The sequence below is a fragment of the Podarcis melisellensis genome (assembly GCF_964234715.1).
Source record: "Podarcis melisellensis genome assembly, chromosome: 7".
Lineage (NCBI taxonomy): Eukaryota > Metazoa > Chordata > Lepidosauria > Squamata > Lacertidae > Podarcis > Podarcis melisellensis.
The window spans coordinates 84176217-84195092 of NC_138539.1; the positions used below are offsets into that span (position 1 = coordinate 84176217).

The 18876-nt window shown below is 46.5% G+C and overlaps 1 protein-coding gene across 1 annotated transcript; it reads left to right on the plus strand.

Moving 5' to 3' along the window:
- Positions 1-1716: 1716 nt before the first annotated feature.
- Positions 1717-18508, plus strand: RGCC (regulator of cell cycle). Its single transcript, XM_081917939.1, has 4 exons — positions 1717-2222; positions 16445-16552; positions 17327-17389; positions 18179-18508. The coding sequence occupies exons 1-4, from the start codon at positions 1922-1924 to the stop codon at positions 18184-18186; spliced, it is 480 nt and encodes a 159-aa protein (XP_081774065.1). The 5' UTR covers positions 1717-1921; the 3' UTR covers positions 18187-18508.
- Positions 18509-18876: the final 368 nt, after the last annotated feature.

Here is an 18876-nt window from a genome sequence, read left to right on the forward strand (position 1 = left end):
TGGAGGGGCCACTCCTTGTAGCCTTCCTTCTCATAGCTGTCAACTGTCCCATATTTGGCGGGAAACTCCCTTATCCCAGCGCCATGTCCCGCTGCTGTCCCGGATTGATGATGTCCCTTAAATTTCCCAGATTTCATGCTCGCCCGGCCCGGGAGGAAAGCGGCGGATTGGGGTCCTCCGCCTTGAAAGAGAGAGCGCACAAGCTGCCATGTCTCCATCTCTCCCTTTTCCCCCTCAGGGGCGCGTCGTGAGGAGATGGGGGGTGGGCGGGCAGGCAGCCCCTCTCTTGCGAGACTTCCTGAGGGAGGCCTGAGGGAGGAGGAAGAGGAGGAGATGGGGAGGGATGCAGAAGGGCGGCGCTTCAGCAGCAGCCATGGCGCCGCAACCACCTCATGCCAGGCTCATGGGTGGCGTGGGCGAGAGTCTCTCCCTCCCTCCCTCTCTCTCAGGTGGGGAAGGGCCGATGGAACTCCTTGTGCCAGGACGACGGCAGCCCCGACTTAGCATCTCCTCCAACCAGTGCAGCATCTTAATGCAGTGATTTCCCCCTCTGCGTCCCTTTCATAACTCTATTTTTAGAAATCATTTGTCCATCCATAGTTCAAATTTTTACTTAAAGTTTTCTGTCAATCCTACCAATGTATGTAACTCTTTACAATAGCTTTTCAACTAAATTATAAACTTTCCCCTTCTTTATTAAAGAGGTCCTCTTCCTGGTTTCTAATTCTGCCTGTAAGCTTTGCCATCTCCACGTCGTTCATCGGTTTTGTCTGCCACTCTTCTTTGGTCGGCGTTGTAGACCCTTAGGATCATCTAGTTCCAGTGGCGTAGCGTGGGGGGTGCAGGGGGGCTGGCCGCACCAGGCACAACATCTGGGGGTTAGGGTTAGGGGGCGCAAATTCACGGGTTAGGGGGCACAAATCCACGGCTTACAGGGTGCAAATTACTTGCCTTGCCCCGGGTGCTGACAACCCACGCTACGCCACTGTCTAGTCCAGGGGTCTGCAACCTTTAAGAGAAAAAGAGCCACTTGAACCCGTTTCCGAAGAAAACAACAACTGTGAGCCGCAAAACCATTGCGACATTTAAAACAAATATATCTCCGGAGCCGCGATCTGACAGCGGGCGGGAAGGTGACGTCGGGACGGTACGTGACTAACGCATGCACCGCCCCCATGCGACATCACAACCAGTACAGCGCCCGCCACAGTGGGGAGTGTCGGGGCGCACAGTGCGCCTCCTCCCCTCGCTAATATCCGCCCCGGAGCCGCGGCAAAGGTGTAAAAGAGCCACATGCGGCTCCGGAGCCGCGGGTTGCAGACCCCTGGTCTAGTCCAACCCCCGGCAAAACACAGTCAGTGGCAGCCAAAGCAGCATGGCTCCATCAGTGGCAGATTTCTGTATGAGCTAAGCCAAAATCCCTTATTTTGGCTGCTGATCCTTTATTTTCGAGGCTGCTGGTCCCTTATTTTCAAATCTGCAAGTTGACAGCTACGTTCCTTCTGCATTTGCAGAAACACTCTTATTCCGAAGACATTGGGAGCAATGCACCAAAGAGGAATCGCGCACGATACAGAGCATATGCTACTCCAATGAAAACAGCATCCTGCAGTTTAATCGGTGATAACCGCAATTGCACCCCCGCTGGCGCGGATATCCCCATTTGTACTCCGCCCTGCGCGCACCAAGACCGTCGGGCGGTTCGCAGCCAGCAGCCGGCGTCGCTGGGCGGGGCGCCGGGGAGCCTTCCCGCCTCCCTCCGCCGGAGAGGCAGAGAGGGACGGGGCGGGGAAGAAGAAGGCTCCGTGGGCGGCCCCTGCCTCTTGCCTCCCGTTCCCCGACGGCGGCGGTTCCCGGTCGTCTCCGTCGGAGGGGGAATTGGGCGCCTGTGGCTGGACGTCTCTCTCTCCGCCCGGCGGCCATGCAGCGTCCGGAGGAGCAGCAGCAGCAGCAGCCCTGGGGCGCCTTGGAGCCGTCGGGGCGTCGGGGAGCAGCGGAGCTCGGCGGGCGGAGGCGCCCCTGTCTCTCCGCCGACGGCAGCGTCTCGCCGAGCCGGGCGGCGACGGAGGGCCCTCGCTGCTCTCTCGACGGGGCTCCCGGGGACCTGGCGGAGGAGCTGCGCGAGTTCGACGCCGTGCTGGACGCCTTCTCCCCCGGCGCCCAGGAGCGCCGCTTCCCCGGCGAGGAGCCTCCGGAGTCCCTCTTCCGCCTCGACGTCCAGAGTGAGTCCATGTTCTGCTGCTGCCCGGAGGGAGCTCGCCCCCTTTATTTCAGCCCCTCTTCAAGGGACCCCGGGCCGGTCGTGGGTTCAAGGATCTCTCGGGGATCCTGGGCTCATCTCCTCCCCGTCGCTTTTGCTCGACGGACACGCGTCTGCCCCGCAGAAAGCGCTTGCTTTCTCGAGCGCTTCAGGGGGCAGCTGAAGTCGACACGGTCGTGTGCATGAATGATGGGGACTCAATTGCCCAGAGCAGAAATGGCTCTGAGTGTCAGCTGAAGTTCCCATTTCAATTCCAGCTCTATGGAGCACACAGACGGGGCTGCTTCACCTGTCATGGGCTTTTGTATGTTAGTGCGCTGAATCTTGCTTGCTTGTTTAAAATGTGCAGATAGATGTGCAGTCCTGTGAAAGTGACTGCTGTTCTCCCTGCCTTGGTAAACAGGAGATGCCCACTCCGAATGGTCATCTATGGACTTAATTTCGGGTTGGCACTTAGCCTCCCCTCCCCATGCATTTGAGAACCTCAGGTGTGCTGCGGCTTAGTGTCAGTGTTCTTCTGAAAAAGGTGCTGGCTTGACCTTTTATCTTTTTGCATCTCTGCTCTGATAGGCTCCCAAGATTGTTTCTTATTTACAAAAAAACCCTCTTTACGACAGATGCGTTTTCTGACAGGTTGCTCAGTGCCATTCATAGCAGAGCCGGACTTGACTGCTGCACTTGAGAATTAACCACTCAAAAACATTTGCTTCCAGCAGTTTGCTGCCCAAAGCTGTCTGCTTGTTTACCCGACTTGTTCTTGAGAGAGGAATGCTTCTCAAAGCTATTTTTACCTGTCTTGGGACAAAGACACCCCCACCCAACAGAAACAAAAGCGCAGCTTTGTTTTGTGCCTGTGTTTTTCCTGCTGACGATATTTATTGCGATATATCTTGTGTCATTAAAGTCTGGTGGTTGGGAGATCTAGTCCTAAGTCCCTAGAATTCACTGGAGTAGACTTGTATAGAAAAGTGCTAAAAATCTCTATGATTGGCCATGGAAGCAGCTAGGGCTGGGCAATATCAACTTTCCAACATCGCAATGTATCGCCAGCTAAAGAATGTGATCATAGTGATTGTAGAATTGTAGAGTTGCAATGAACCCTAAGGATCATCCATTCAGGTATCGAACCGGCAACCTTGGTGCTATCAGCACCATGCTCAAACCAGCTGAGATCCATTGTGATGTTGAAAAGGAAGGAGCGTCATTTGGCCCCGTCCCCACGTGGCGCTGATGTGAAACCGCCTCGGCTCTCCCCACTGCCAGCACCCGGCTCAGGGAGGAAGGAGACAGCTGGAGAAGGAAACTAAGGCTTGACAATAAACCTCTGGGTGAAGGTGCCATCATGGTCTAGCCCTCAAACCAGTCCTGGACAATGGGTTGATACATAGCCCAGGCCTAAAAGCAGCATCTCCACTGTGTTGCATGTGAGGGGCCTCGCAGTATTGAAGTCCTCTTATCCCGAAAAGATAAGCAGGGTACTCGCACCCGTTCTTCAGTGGAATGGCAGAACATCTGGAGGGATCTCTAGAGAACGGGGTTGTTGCAGTTGCTTCAAACCACAGCTGTAAGCTTGTTCCGTAAGTGCCAATTCCTAGGGTCCCAGGTCCCTTCACACGCACCCCAATAAAATATTTGAGGGGGCTGGTCTTGTGGTAGCACCAGGTGACTGACAGATGGGTGACCCTGTCTACCTGTCAAAATGGACTGTGGGGAACCTAATGGTTTGGGGAAATAGCCATTTGGCCCACTGGCTAGAAATCGTTTCCCAGATCTGCAGTGTGGCATAATTTAGCACACACAAAATGAGAATTCAAACATTCTGTTTCTTAAAAAAGAAAACACAAAGCAAATGTGCCGCTGCTGTATAAAGATATTTGGAAACACACAGGCAATATTTGGAAAAAATGACTTCTGTTGCCCTGCCAGACAGCCTATCCTTCTCTCACAGCTTCCATTCAGACAACTTTTAATACCATCCTTCTTGCTACGATGTCGTTTGACCACAATCATATTCCAAAGCAAGAATGAAAATCCAAATTTAATAATGCCTGAAATATTGCCGCAATAAAGCATATGAAATAGGGGCTAAAGCACCATGTCCAGTCTGTTGAGTGGGTAAAACGAGGGAGATCACCAAAGATGGTTACTGGGTTCTCAAGAAGACGATTTAGCTCTAGGGCAGGGATGGGGAGTTTGTGGTCCTTCAGGTCCAGCCAGGGATCATGGGAATTGTAGTCCAGCAACACCTGGAAGGATACAGGGTCTCCATCGTTGTGTATATCATCTCCTCAGAGTATTGTGGAAGAACGATGTTAATCAACATTTGATGATCTTCTACCAGTCCACAATAGAAAGTGTCTTTCATACTGCATCACGGTGTGGTACTCTGGTTTGACATCATCTGATAGGAAGTGCCTACAGAGGGTGGTGAATGCAGCGCAAGATATTATGGGCTGTCCCGGGAATCCACTGGATGAAATAGCAGAAGAACGTTGCCTCAGGAGAGTGAGGAAAATTCTCAGGGATGATTCACACCCTGGCCGGCACTTTCTTTATCTCTTGCCCTCCGGCAGAAGATATAGAAGCAGGATTAGTCGCACCAACAGGGTAAAGAACAGCTTTTATCCGTTGGCTGTTAGGCTGCTGAATGAAAAGATAACAACAGGGCAACTGACTTTTGGGTTTGGTGGGTGTGCGTCCGTAAACGAGGGGAATTAAGACTAAGAGAGCTGAGCAGGGGGGGGGGGTGCTTGTGTAATCTCACTGTATACAAGTTGTACAAGTGACAATAAAGTATTTCAATTACGGTATATAAAAAGACAAGTCAGGGTCTGGGTGTGTTTAACCCTCATCAAATTGGGAGAAGGCAGACTTCTAGTTACATGGACATGCCTTGATTTCTTTCTTGGTATTCTTGAATGGCAGTATCAAGAAACGACAATGACCTTTTGTAAAGAAATCCGAAAGGCGTAGCAGGATTAATAGAGAGGGCCTTTATTCTAGGGAAATGCCCAGATGTCATAACTTGACTGCTTCTCCTCCTTGGCCTTCTGTGACACAAACTGCTAAATTTACAGCCGCTCACAGTCCAGTACTGTTCAAACATCGACTCTCCCTCTTTGAATACAAGTTCATTTCCCTTTTTGTCTCTGTAGCGAAATTGCGGTGCCAAATTCATTACCCCGCCGTTTCCTTGGCAACACTTATGCGAAATGTCAGTGTGGGAGAAGCCAGGCCACAAGAAGACATGCTCTAAAAACACAAATCTGCAGCAACCGCAGTATTAAAAAAAGAAGAAGGCTGCTAGGTGGTATTTTGTCTGTAAACAACTTTTATTGGATGGAACAGCAAGCAACCTTACACATAGTCTCTCCTCCGGCTTCCTGCAAATTCATATCGGCTTCTTCTGATCTCTGCTAGCTAGTAGCTTAACCACAAGTCAAGAAAAGCATTCAACCAGCTATTTCTACAGATCCTCTCTCTCTCTGTTTTGGGACTAGGGCTGTGACTATACTGTGTCTGTGTAACCATCTGCCTTGCGCAGTGGATCGATAACTGAGAGTCTTGATAGCTAACCTCTCCACTTTGACTTTGACCTGCCCACTCCATGTGTGATTGTGATGGGTTCCAGAGCAGGAGGTACTAGTTGTAGGTTCTAGGTGTAGCTGCAGCACCAATGTGAGGACCTGCTACCGGCACTGGAGCTCCTATTGCCTTCTGGCCCTTGGGATCAAACAGTGGTCTCTCCTTTTTTTAAAAAAAAGATTTTTATTGAAGTTTCAAAAATTTATATAAAAACAAAACAAAACAAAAATACAAATACAAACAAACAAAAAGAAAAACAAGTATATTTTCAATCCCTTATTTTCTTATAACTTACTTCCCCTACTTCCTCATACCTCCCCTTTCTGTATTCCAATTTCTAATTTATTAATTCAGCAAATCCTTTCCCTTATTTTTCATTTAATTTTTAGTCTCTCTTTTCTTTTTACTTATCCATTACAGCTGGAAACCACATAATTTCTAAACCAACGTCATTCTAACATTCATTAATTTTACAATGTTTCTTAAGATAGTCCTTAAATTTCTTCCAATCTTCTTCCGCTGTCTCTCTCCCCTGGTCTCGGATTCTGCCAGTCATTTCTGCCAGTCCCATATAGTCGATCACCTTCATCTGCCATTCTTCCAAGGTGGGTAGATCTTGTGTCTTCCAATACTTTGCGATGAGTATTCTTGCTGCTGTTGTAGCGTACATAAAGAATGTTCTATCCTTCTTTGGCACCAATTGGCTGACAATACCCAAGAGAAAGACCTCTGGTTTCTTCAGAAAGGTTTATTTAAATACCTTTTTCAGTTCATTATATATCATTTCCCAGAACGCCTTAATCTTTGGGCACGTCCACCAAAGGTGAAAGAATGTACCTTCATTTTCTTTACATTTCCAACATTTATTATCAGGCAAGTGGTAAATTTTTGCAAGCTTGACTCGGGTCATGTACCACCTATAAATCATTTTCATAATATTCTCTCTTAGGGCATTACATGCCGTAAACTTCGTACCGGTGGTCAAACAGTGGTCTCTCCTTACACAGCAACCTTTACTTCTTCAGTGTAGAATTTGCAGAGGAGTCAAGTGTAATGACTAGTTATTATAAATGCTCTATATGGCCATTTCCTCTTGTGACCATCTTTGGAGCAAAGTACAGAAGATGAGTTCATGCGCTTTAAACAGATCTGCGAGCTCAGATTTGTCTAAATCCAATTCTGAACGGACTAAAGACAAAAGCTAAGGCTGTCCCTTGTCATCACTGTTATGTATTCGCCTTGGTTTCAGAACCATTAGCTACAAAAATAATCAGTTAATTTTTACATCAAAACTAATTCCCAGAACTTATTTATCCAGTCATTACTCTGAGGCAACAATAGAGTTTTCCATTTGGGGGCAAACAGTATTGTCACTGCAACTATCATGTAGAAGGTTAATTCTATATGTTCTGTACTGACTGATTGAGATGTGCAATTTCAGAACAATAGTAGGGAATCTAATATTTTAGACATTAATCTTATAATAATGTTCCAGTACATATTTCTGTCTCATTTCTATTTCAATATATTCTTTTCTATACAAAGATGAAATGCTTATTGTGCACCAATGTGCTGTGAAACATTGTACAATATTAATCAATAAAAATAATTTAAATTAGTTCAAGCCAAGCCACTGCTGAGTATCAGTAAAATGTAGGCACTTTCAGCAATTTAATCTTGCTGTCATCTCCCCAAACCCCAGTTAAAGTAACCACAAACAACCCGTTGTTACTAAAAACAACTTGCTTTCAGGATCCATAGATACTCCCCCCAACGTTTTTTCCACAAAGAAGCAAAATGTCAGTAGGAGTATTTCATGTCTTGCTCTTTGATTGTGTACAGTTTTCTTTAAATGCTATGAAATGGGGGGGGGCATTAGTAAGACGTCCTTGTGAAATATAAATGGGAGATCTAGGGGTATTTATTAAGTAAGTTAAATTAATACTACATGTTTGTAGTAATTCTTAGCCAGTGGCGTAGCGTGGGGGGTGCAGGGGGGCCCGACTGCACCGGGCGCAACATCTGGGGCGCGCACGCTAATCTAGTGGAAGAGACTCGAGTGCTAAAATCCACGGGTTAGGGGGCACAAATTACTTGCCTTGCCCCGGGTGCTGACAACCCACGCTATGCCACTGTTCTTAGCTGCTCGTTTCTCTGTCTCTCTTCCTGGATTGGAATCAAGGTGTATTTGCTTGTATCCGAACAAGCTTCCCTCACTGCTGGAAGAATAGCTGGACAGCAAAGCTACAGTAGATAAGCAGTACCAACAAAAGAAGGAAGTTGTGCATGATTGTGCAGCAAATTGGAACTGGCCATCCCTGTGTGGTTCTCCTGAACCAGGGCACTTAATGCCTAAGAGCTCCTCCATCTGGAAACGCCTAGTTTATGCCAGCAAGGCTGGTGGGTGTCTGAATCTCTGTGTGTAAATATGCCAAAAGCAGCATGTTCACATTGGAGATGGAGGAAAAAGGTGGTGTTCCAGTAACACATTAATGAGCCATTCATGGAAAGACTTTCCACTCATGCAGAAAAGTTGATTTCCCTCCCTTCAAACCCCGCAGTCCCAGCTATGGACTTTCGTCGGTGGCCTCTTGCACTCTTCAGGACACATATGGGGCCTGATACTCTACACCAGGGGTTGTTGTTTAGTCGTTTAGTCGTGTCCAACTCTTCGTGACCCCATGGACCAGAGCACGCCAGGCACTCCTGTCTTCCACTGCCTCCCACAGTTTGGTCAGACTCATGTTTGTAGCTTCGAGAACACTGTCCAACCATCTTGCCCTCTGTCGTCCCCTTCTCCTTGTGCCCTCCATTTTTCCCAACATCAGGGTATTTTCCAGGGAGTCGTCTCTTCTCATGAGGTGGCCAAAGTCTTGGAGCCTCAGCTTCATGATCTGTCCTTCCAGTGAGTACTCAGGGCTAATTTCCTTAAGAATGGATGCGTTTGATCTTCTTGCAGTCCATGGGACACACCAGGGGTAGTCAACCTTTTTATACCTACCGCCCACTAATGCATCTTTCTTGATGGTAAAATTTCCTTACCGCCCCCCAGTGCTCGATGGAAGGAGGATTCAGCTTGTGCCGTAGAACCCCGTACCGCCCACCTAGAATCCTGAAATGCCCACTAGTGGGCAGTAGGGACCAGGTTGACAACCCCTGTTCTACACAGCCAGTTGTAGATGCAAAGAGAGTTTGGGTGGCATCTGCACTTGACCAGGAGTCGGGAACATGTGGCCAGATTTTGCTTGAACTCCACCTCAGATCAGCCCCAGCCAGCATGGCTGGTGGTCAGGGTGGATTGAAGTTGGAGCCCAACAACCTCTGGAGGGCCACAGGTTTGCCCAGCCCAATAATTACCTATTCATGGCACAGATTTCAGTGGGGTGTTGTCAGAACTGGAGCATAACCTTATGAAGGCATGGATTTTGTGGCTTGTATTCTCCTGGAGACTTTGATATTGTGCTGGATTGTAAAATGCTCTGAGGATTTAGCTAGTTCTGCTGACTCTTCTGACTCAGGTTTGGATGACTACCACTTGATTGGATGTTAGACATCATTTATTCTTGGCTCAACAGCCAAGTTTGGTCTCTCCATGCTTTCATGCTGAATTCAGTCAGTGGAACTCCACCAAAGATGGATTAGGCTTTTGTGGCACAAAGCTATAGGACTAAATCCAACTCGACACAGCTTAGAACTGCATCTGTAGACTTCCATCTCTGAATAATAGAAGGGTAAGTCAACCTTGCCCACCTATTGATGATGACAAGGTCTTGGTATTTTGCTGCAACAAACATGCAAAGCATGTCTCTGGCAAAAGCCCTGGGGTCTTCTATTCCAAGTTAGACCATTTTGAATGAGTTTTGTTTTTGTTTGCATAGAGAGATGCTGGATGTGATGCATACAAAAAAACCCCAGAGGTGTAGCATGGGGAGTCCCACGGGGGCCGTCGCCCCAGTGTGCATCTGTTGAGTAGTTTGTTTAAACGTTAGGGTTCATTATTGTTTCACAGGATGTGTACCACTTTAAAAGCCAGGGTGCATATCGTGACCTAGTTTTTACATCTGTGTAGCGGGTGGCGCTGTGGGTTAAACCACAGAGCCTAGGACTTGCTGATCAGAAGGTCGGCGGTTCGAACCCCCGTGACAGGGTGAGCTCCCATTGCTCTGTCCCAGCTTCTGCCAACCTAGCAGTTCGAAAGCACCTCAACTGCAAATAGATCAATAGGTACCACTGTGGCAGGAAGGTAAACGGCGTTTCCGTTCGCTCTGGCTTCTGTCACAGAGTCCTGTTGTGCCAGAAGTGATTTAGTCCGGCTGGCCACATGACCTGGAAAGCTTGTAGACAAACGCCAGTTCCCTCGGCCTGAAAGCGAGATGAGTGTCACAACCCTATGGTCACCTTTGACTGAACTTAACTGTCCAGGGGTCCTTTACCTTTTACCTCTCTCCTGGGCATCAAAGGATTTTTGTTTGAATCCAAGACAATGGGAGGAAGAAGGCCCTTTTGTGGTGTGAAGGCCTCCACTGACGGCTCAGATTGTATATACAGTGGTACCTCAGGTTACATACGCTTCAGGTTACAGACTCCACTAACCCAGAAATATTACCTCAGGTTAAGAACTTTGTTTCAGGATGAGAACAGAAATTGCGCTCCGGCAGCGCAGCGGCAGCAGGAGGCCCCATTAGCTAAAGTGGTGCTTCAGGTTAAGAACAGTTTCAGGTTAAGAACGGACCTCCAGAACGAATTAAGTACTTAACCTGAGATACCACTGTACGTGTAAATAAACCATATATCATTAAGACTCCACAGTGCCTCATTCTCAAAGGAAATACAATCCCATGGAATCTTGCACTGCTCAGAAGTTGGACTGGCATGCAAGAATACGTTTAAGTCAAAGATGCAGGCTGACTTTCTGCTATAACACTAAGGATTAAGGGTTGTCTTCTAGGACACTGGTTTTCCACTCATTAGTGAGGCACGGTCTGACCTAAAGTGAGTTTCAGCAGCACTGCTATCACTGTGTAGATTATATGGTATAAAGTTAAAAATCGGGTCCCACAGTGCATGTCTCGACTAAAGGTGGGTCCCTAGTCAGAAAAAAAAGTTGAGTACAGCTGTTCCAGAATAAATGTGTTGTTTAAAAATAATTGCATGGTGATTTCTTCCCTTTTTGCTCTAAAAGGAAACTCTGAGTGTTCTTCCACTGCCCTTTCGACTAGTGTAATAACTAACTGTTGCTTAAGAGGCAGGCAGTCCTGCATGTAAGTAGATCTCTTGAGGTTTCGCTGTAGTCTGGAATAGAAATAACCAGAGCTAACCATGAATTATTTTGCCTGCCAAGGTAAGCATCCATCTTTCTGTACGTCAAACCCTTCATTAAGTAAGTTTTGCTTCAGCCAAAACAGGCTGAATCTGCTTAGGAACTTGATTCCACGTTCAAAGAACTGGGCTTGACGATACTTTCCTTAGAATTTTTCATAGTCTGATCCACCAAAGTTAGTGCGACTGGCATCAGGAGTCAGACGCAGGTGAAGGACATGGTTGGGACACTTGGTGCCCACATTCTAGCTGGGGTGATGCTAAATATTAAACGATACATTCCAGGAATCAAATCCCCATGCTAGCACTAGCTGTAGCAGACGCATGGATCCAAGAGGGTTGTAGAGAGAGAGTATAGCCAAAAAGCTAACTGTTCAGTATAACATGGTACTTGGAACATCAGGGGGCTGGTGTGTAGAGCCGTGCTCCCTTCAGCTGATGACAGTTACAACTTCATCTTCAAGGGCAGCCCCACATGAAGTGCATTGCAGTAGTCTTTTTAAAAAAATAATAATTCTGCTTTAGAGAGTTGAAAAATTCTAATTAGGAAATAATTTTGTAGTCTCAATCAAAGCATCACATAGTGCCAATTTTGCAGTAGTTCATACCAATAAGTTGGATGTGGTTCCCAGTAGACATCAGAGATTTCCCTTATTCTCACGGCTCTTTGCCCTTTCCCTGGAGCCTCTGGAAATAGCCATGCATAATGATAGAAATAGAAGGGGTTACAGGAGGGAGAATAGTATATCCTGAACCTCTATGCAGATGATATGATACGCATGATTCAAATGATGCAGGATATCTTACAAGCATTGTCGAAAAACCTGGTGAATTTGAAATATCTGGCTTTTTGGATACATCTTAAATAACATATTTCAGTATACCCCCAATGATTAAATGCCCCTAAAAGAATGGATGAATATTCCACAATGTCATAAGGATTTCCAATACCTTGGAGTCCGGATCCCCTGAAACTTGAATAAATTACATACTTTAAATTGTTCTTTTAGTGAAATTTTTTTTAAAGGGCATGAGTAGATGGAAAAAATTAACAGTTTTAGGAAGAGTTGTGGCGGCACATATTATGATACTTCAGAACTTACTCTTTTTGTTTCAAGTTCTCCCCACCCCTCTCCAAACAGGTAGTTTGAAACAATGGCCCAAAATTATACCTCTTTTTGCATTTCAGAAAAAGTAACCTGAATTGGCCAGCAGAAAATCGGAAAGGGGCAGATGGAGTTTATGTATTATGATGCTTTTCAGCCGAGGCAACTCAGCTTTATTCACAGAAAGATTGATTAAAAATGGATTATGTTGGAGCATGAGATATTACTACGTGTGGATTTAGAGGCGTAACCGTTTTGTAAATTGGCATCTACAGCAATACAAAAAATCCATATACATTAAAAGATCAGGACACGGGGGGCAGGATGGAGGGTCATTTTCCCCCAATGTGCTTCTTACTGTTTCCACTGGAATATCATCCTCAGGTGGTAGATTTACCTTGACAGAAAACCATTTTGTATTGGGAAAAGAAAATTATGTCCAGCAGCCTCACATTTCTCCTCAGTTATCCCTACTAAATATGCGGACAGAAGCTATGAAAGCAACTGTAATGGGGAATTAGAGCTTCTTGTCATCAACATATTGATTTCTGCAGATTGGATAGTTTTAAAATGCTTAAAGTTGCCTCTCCAAGGCAGATTGCGCTGTTGTGGGGTATCCTTCAGGTTCTGCTGAAGTTCATTTACATAATTTTATTATTATTAAAAAGAAAATGCTACCCTGAGGAGCAGACTTCCAGGTGACAGCATGGTCCATCTTGCCACCTTTCAAAATGTTGCCTGCCTGTCTGTCTGTCTGTGTGCGTTTCTTTTTTAAAATACCCAGTTTCATCTTTCATTCTCTACTAGCTTTTGTAGTCCAGCGCCCATATAGCCATAGGAACAAGAAACTTTGAAAAAACCCTCTATATTTTCACCTAATAAATAGCATGATTTCAGGAGTGTTGCTATTATGGGAGCTCAGAATGTGGAAGGGGTGATTAAAAACCGAGTGGAGCTGACAACACGGAATTGGTTAAATATTTGCCAGTTATCTGAACCTTTTGTTTTCTATGCCGTGCCATCAGGCCACGAAGATCTTGCTCCCTATTGTACTAGGAATTTTGAGGTCTTAGATATATGGCAATGTTCATAAGCGTACCAACCAAGCACGTACACAGATCAGCACAGGAAGACCGACCTGGAACCATTTTGATTCCTAAACTGAGCAAATGTTTTCTCTGCAAGGTCAAAGTGGGAAACCTCCCCATTGTCTCTTTCCTCACAAATCCTGTCTTAAGGGCACATTTAAGATATGAATAGGGTGTGAGCCTGTGACCTGGCCCAGGAACTAAGTATTTATCATTATAAAAGACTGGCCAGGTTCCCCAGGCAATCCAATCAAGTAACCTGCCAGACAGGAGATAAACAACAACAGGAGAAAACAATATTGAAATTTCTGTTTTAGACTGCCTTTTCTGTGATGTAGGTATGATGTTTCTTGGGGGGGGGGGTGTCTTGATCTACAGGGTGGCAATTTCAAAAGTCTTTATAAGACCATGCATGCCATTTTTCTGGGTCCCTCCTCTTTCCTGCGGGTGAGGAGAGCACCCTGTTGCAACAGATCAATAAAGATCAAGCTTACTAGCTGCTTTGCTTCTCAATATTCTCTGGTTGGCCTCTGTTATTCTCTCCTACCAATAGGGAACCTTTGTAAGGACTCTATATGGGCTCTTGAATACCCCATAAAGGAAAAACGGGCATTTTTTGTTATACTATCGAATGGCACAAAGGCAGAAGTTTGTTTTCAGCTCATCCAAGCTGCATCAGATCTAATCAGCTTGGGCAGCGCATGCTTTCATGTGTCTGGCCAAAAGCACACAAATCCACACGGATCAATTAGATTCCTATTTTAATAGACACTCAGATGGAGGGGAGCTTTTCAGCCCCTTAAAATCCTCAGCCTATTTCTAGAGCTGTACTTCTGTGGGCATGGAGCCCGTAATAGCCATTTACATAGGGGCCTGGAGAGGTTTGGGGGATAGTCTCAGCCTAGTTAGTGAACAGGGGCTTTATGCCAACCTCTCCGAACTGCACGAAGGACGAACAGAAGTGTAAATAAACCCACATACTGTAGCTAGTTGTGTTGGGTTCAGTGGGATGTCTGCTGCATGCAAGAGTACATTAAATATTTTCACCCACTTGCCCACCTAGCCTATTTCATTCCCTTAGAAGAAGCAAGCAAGCCAACAGCAGAAGAAACCTTTTATGAGCTCCTGTACATGAACCACAGCCAAAGAGGCAGAGAGCAGCTGGTAGAGACAGAAGGAGCATTAAGACTGAAGCACAAAAGTCAAACAGCATTAAATCTTGAGAACGCCTTCGAAGCCACGCTGCCATTGTCCTGAAACGTCTTGTGATTTACCGTGGCCGTTTCAAACCTTGCAGTCAGTTCTGCCATTCAGATAAGCCGACGGAACAATCCCCGTGCTAATTTTGCCTTTTCAAGCATCCCAAATAGCTGCTCAGGTAGAAATCCATCTAGCTGCAGATCAGAATCTCTCGGGGTGGGTGGGTGGGGGGCGACATTGTGGGTGCGTAGAGGAAGCTTATCATCTCACAATAAGTGCATGGCTTCTCATCGATTGAGAATTCAAACATTGTTCCTCCAGGTAATTTCACAGTTGCATTTCATAGAATCAGAGAGCCGTAAGGGAACCCTCCCCCCCAGGACCTTCTAAGTCCAAGAATCTGGAACGCAAGAACCACAGCTAAATAATCCCTGACAGATGGACTCTTAACTTCTGTTCGAAAACCTCCAGTGAAGAAGATTGCACAACCTTCCAGCTGGCTCGGGTGACGGTTGCTGTCAGATGAGAAAGGAGAGGAGGATGTGGGGGCAGCCTGAGAGGGCGGGGGCTTCCTTTGCCTTCAGAGGCAGGCAGTGGCGTAGCGTGGGTTGTCAGCACCCGGGGCAAGGCACCCCCTAACCCGTGGATTTGCGCCCCCTAACCCCCAGATGTTGCGCCCGGTGCGGCCGGCCCCCCCTGCACCCCCCACGCTATGCCATTGGAGGCAAGCCTACTGGCTCACTCTCCTGCCCCATTCACAGAAGCAGCCATATTTCCTAGCAAGCTGGGAGGCGAGGCTGCACAGCTGGAGGAGCAATGAGAACCAGAGGAGATGACCCCCCCCGCCACCAATAACTTGCCACTGCTTCTGCCATGGGCAACAGACACACACTTTCGAACGCACCCGTCTCAGAGGGAGTTTTGCGAGTGAACACACCACCTTACCTTTAAGGCCAGGGCCTTCTCAGTGATGGCTCCGACCTGGTGGAACGCTCTGTCCCATGAGACCAGGGCCCTTCAGGATTTAACCTCCTTCCGCCGGGCCTGTAAGGTAGAGCTATTCCACCTGGCCTTTAATTTGAATTCAGCCTGATCTTTTATTTCCCTTCCCTTCCCTCCCCCTCCCCTTTTATGAAGATTACCCGCTCTGAGACCCCACAGCTAATTCTCCCCTGGCCTCCCCGCTGGCCCAAGTAGGACCAATTCAGCCAGCTAGCCCTGGGGATTATCTAATATTTATTAGATGGATTTCCCCTAAATTGATTTTTGAACATTGAATTTTATTGTTATTCATGTTTTTGTACTGTATTTTATGCTGCTTTTACAATTAAGCGTTTTAAAATTTGTTGTTAGCCGCCCCGAGCCCGGTTTTTGAACCGGAATGGGCGGGGTATAAATATTTTATTATTATTATTATCATTACTATTATTAGCGGGAGGGAGGGATGTAACAATTATTAAGACATCTTTGTGACTTTTATCCCATCTTGGAACCCTGATGCCGTTCTTGTCGTCTATAGCTGCGCCTCAGACTATCTGTCACTGATTTCGTTCGTTGCATAATAATAATAATAAAGCTCACTCCCCCCCCTTTTTTTACACGTAAGAGCCTCTGTTGAAGATGTGGGACAGGAGCTAGGATAAACACACAGAGAGTTTAACTGTGAAACCCTTCAGGAATCCGTTGCTTCTTTTTTCTCATTTATTTGGGGTGGTGGTGAAGGGATTTTAATCAGCTCTCATTGATTAAGTCTACGGGGTCATCAAATTTTGCAGCACTAGCAGAATGGCATGGGTATAGTCATTCGTTCTCTCTCTGGTGGTGGGAGGGGGCTACTGCTGCTACAGATTTCCCTGCCCTAAATGCTTGATATGTTTTTGTTGCAGGTGCAGATTCACTCTGCAGAAATAGTTTCGGTTTCAGTGACGGAAAGCTAAATTCCCCAGCGCTGTCTCCTCCAGCTGTGTCTACTCCAACAATAGTTTCTCGCAAAGGTAATGCAATTCTGAATAGCACAGGTGTGTTTATAAGCAAACGTTTATGCTGAGCATCCAGGTATCTTTTCCTGTGTTGTAGAGATAATCCACCATCACCCCTCAAACTCCTGGATTGACTTGATTAAGCTCCCACTGTGAGGAGGAAGAAAAGATCACCATGAGCTCAGAGACTGGACATCAGAGTGTGCAGGCTAGAGAGGGATTTCTCCTTAGGAACCACCCTCTTTAGCCTCTAAGCTCCCACATGTGGCTCCGGGGCCCTTTTTCCGTGGGATGGTGGCCATTGGATGCCTGCTTCTGCCCTACAAAGACAGTGTTTGCCTGTGCTTCAGGATCGCATTACGGACCTCATTTCTGCTAGTGCTCAATTTGTTTCCATGCCAAGGCAGAAGAACCTTTAGGATCTATAAAGTAATGGGAAATAAAACTGCATTCACTGCAGTAAAGTGTGCATAGAAATGCATATATAGCATTAGTGAAAATAACGTACAAAAATTCATTATATTTTGAAAAATTACTTTGCAAAAATGTTGATACTGCATAGACTTGTGCATATTAGGACAAATTAGTGGGTGGGATGTTTTAATGTTATGTTCTTTGCTGGGTTTTGATAGATGGATGTAGTTGCTTTCTTTTTGTAAGTTACTTTGGGTTGCCTGTGAATAATTTCTCAAGTGGCATTAGAACTCTGGAAAACTCATGAATTTGTGTCTTTAAATGTTGTTATTTATTTAGACATACACCATATCAATCTTGGGCTTGTTTTTCCAGGAAAGCTTGGAGACACAAAAGAATTAGAAGATTTTATCGCTGATCTTGATAGGACCTTGGCAAGTAAGTCAGGCTAATGGGCAACTAGACTCAAATTCATTTATTGCAGATGGCTGGTGAAGGATGGCTGCAGCCTCACCACTCAGATCCTGGGCATGAATACCAGGGGAAAACCGGAACCTGCTTTAGACAGCTGAGGCAAACCACAAAATGGCGTCTGTCTACCAGGGAAGAAGGGGCGAGCGAAGATCTACATCGGAAACAAGGGCGAAATCCAACCAACCTTACTCAACAGTTGAAGTGGGAATCAGAGGTCGCTGCAGGGGGAAAGGGACCTGCTCTGAATCACTTTGGGTGTGTGCAGAGCCCAGGAGACCCCAGAGGGCAGCCCTTGCCATTTCCTTCCTAGGCATGGGAGGAGACCCCCAGTACCTGCTATTCATGGAGAGGCCACTATAGAGGCGGCCTGGGGGGGGGAGGGAGGTTGAGCAGGAGGCAGGTCTGACCTCCCCCAAAGTGGCACCACAGCCATTGTTGCCACTGGCAGCAGCGAGGAATGCATCACACCGGATCTGCTCCTATGGATTCTGCCACCTGAGGCCGATCGCCTCACCTGGTCTCATGGGTGGGCCGGCCCTCGCCTACTTGTCCCCACTGCATCCTCAGCTTGGCCATAAGAGCTGGAGTGATTACTCCTTGTTGGTATAACTTGTGAACCTTCCCAGCAGCGGTGTGCGACCTTAGCGAGGTTATCTTGCTGTCGTAGAGGTTTAAGTTAACTGACCCCAAAAATACATTTGAGTCCATGACAGCAGGCTATTTTAATACCTGCCCTGCCTTATGTTCTTATAGGTATGTGAAACAACTGTTTTTGCATGAAACTGGCCTACAAAAGGATGAGGCTGAGTCTGGGCGGATCCTGTTCCGTACGACGAAGACACAGACGGAGACCCTCATCTCCCAAGCGTGCAACCTGCCACCTGCTCTTCCACTTTTAACCGTGACGACTCCTGTAACTTTCTCTTCAAATAACAAATTTGCTGATGCCATACTTTTTCATAAGACATAGCTTAACATTAATTTAAAAGAGCTGACAAAAAGGTTTGTAATTTGATATAGCTAATGTAAATGCTGTTTTTTTGGTTAAATATATTTTTATATGCAAATAAAATACGAACTGGATCTTTTTGTTTTGAAAAAGGGGGCTGTCCGCTATTTGACACTTTCATCCCATTCTTTGAGAAGCTTACAGCGGTTAACATGGGAAGCCACGATCCTTGCGAAGCCACAGATCAGTGTGGTTCTAGTTCATCCTGTGCCCATTGGCTTGCAAGGATTCCATCTTGCATTAGATAGCTGGCTGACTGGCACAATTCTGCCTCTCTTTCTCAGTGCCCATTTACAGTGATGAGAGGCATACTCATCTGATATGACAGACATGGATGGGAGCGACAGAGCTGTAGCAACTGAGCTTCTATTGAGCATCAAAACAATGGGAACACTCGGCTGGCGTACGTACGGTAGTCTGTGAAGCCAGATCTCTTGAATTC

What these genes read in the sequence shown, in the direction of transcription:
- RGCC (XM_081917939.1), top strand. Translation starts at nt 1,922, where the DNA reads ATGCAGCGTCCGGAGGAGCAGCAGCAGCAGCAGCCCTGGGGCGCCTTG. An exon ending in CTTCCGCCTCGACGTCCAGA is followed by an intron (nt 2,223 to 16,444) that starts GTGAGTCCATGT and finishes TTTTTGTTGCAG; the next exon opens with GTGCAGATTCACTCTGCAGA. An exon ending in AACAATAGTTTCTCGCAAAG is followed by an intron (nt 16,553 to 17,326) that starts GTAATGCAATTC and finishes TTGTTTTTCCAG; the next exon opens with GAAAGCTTGGAGACACAAAA.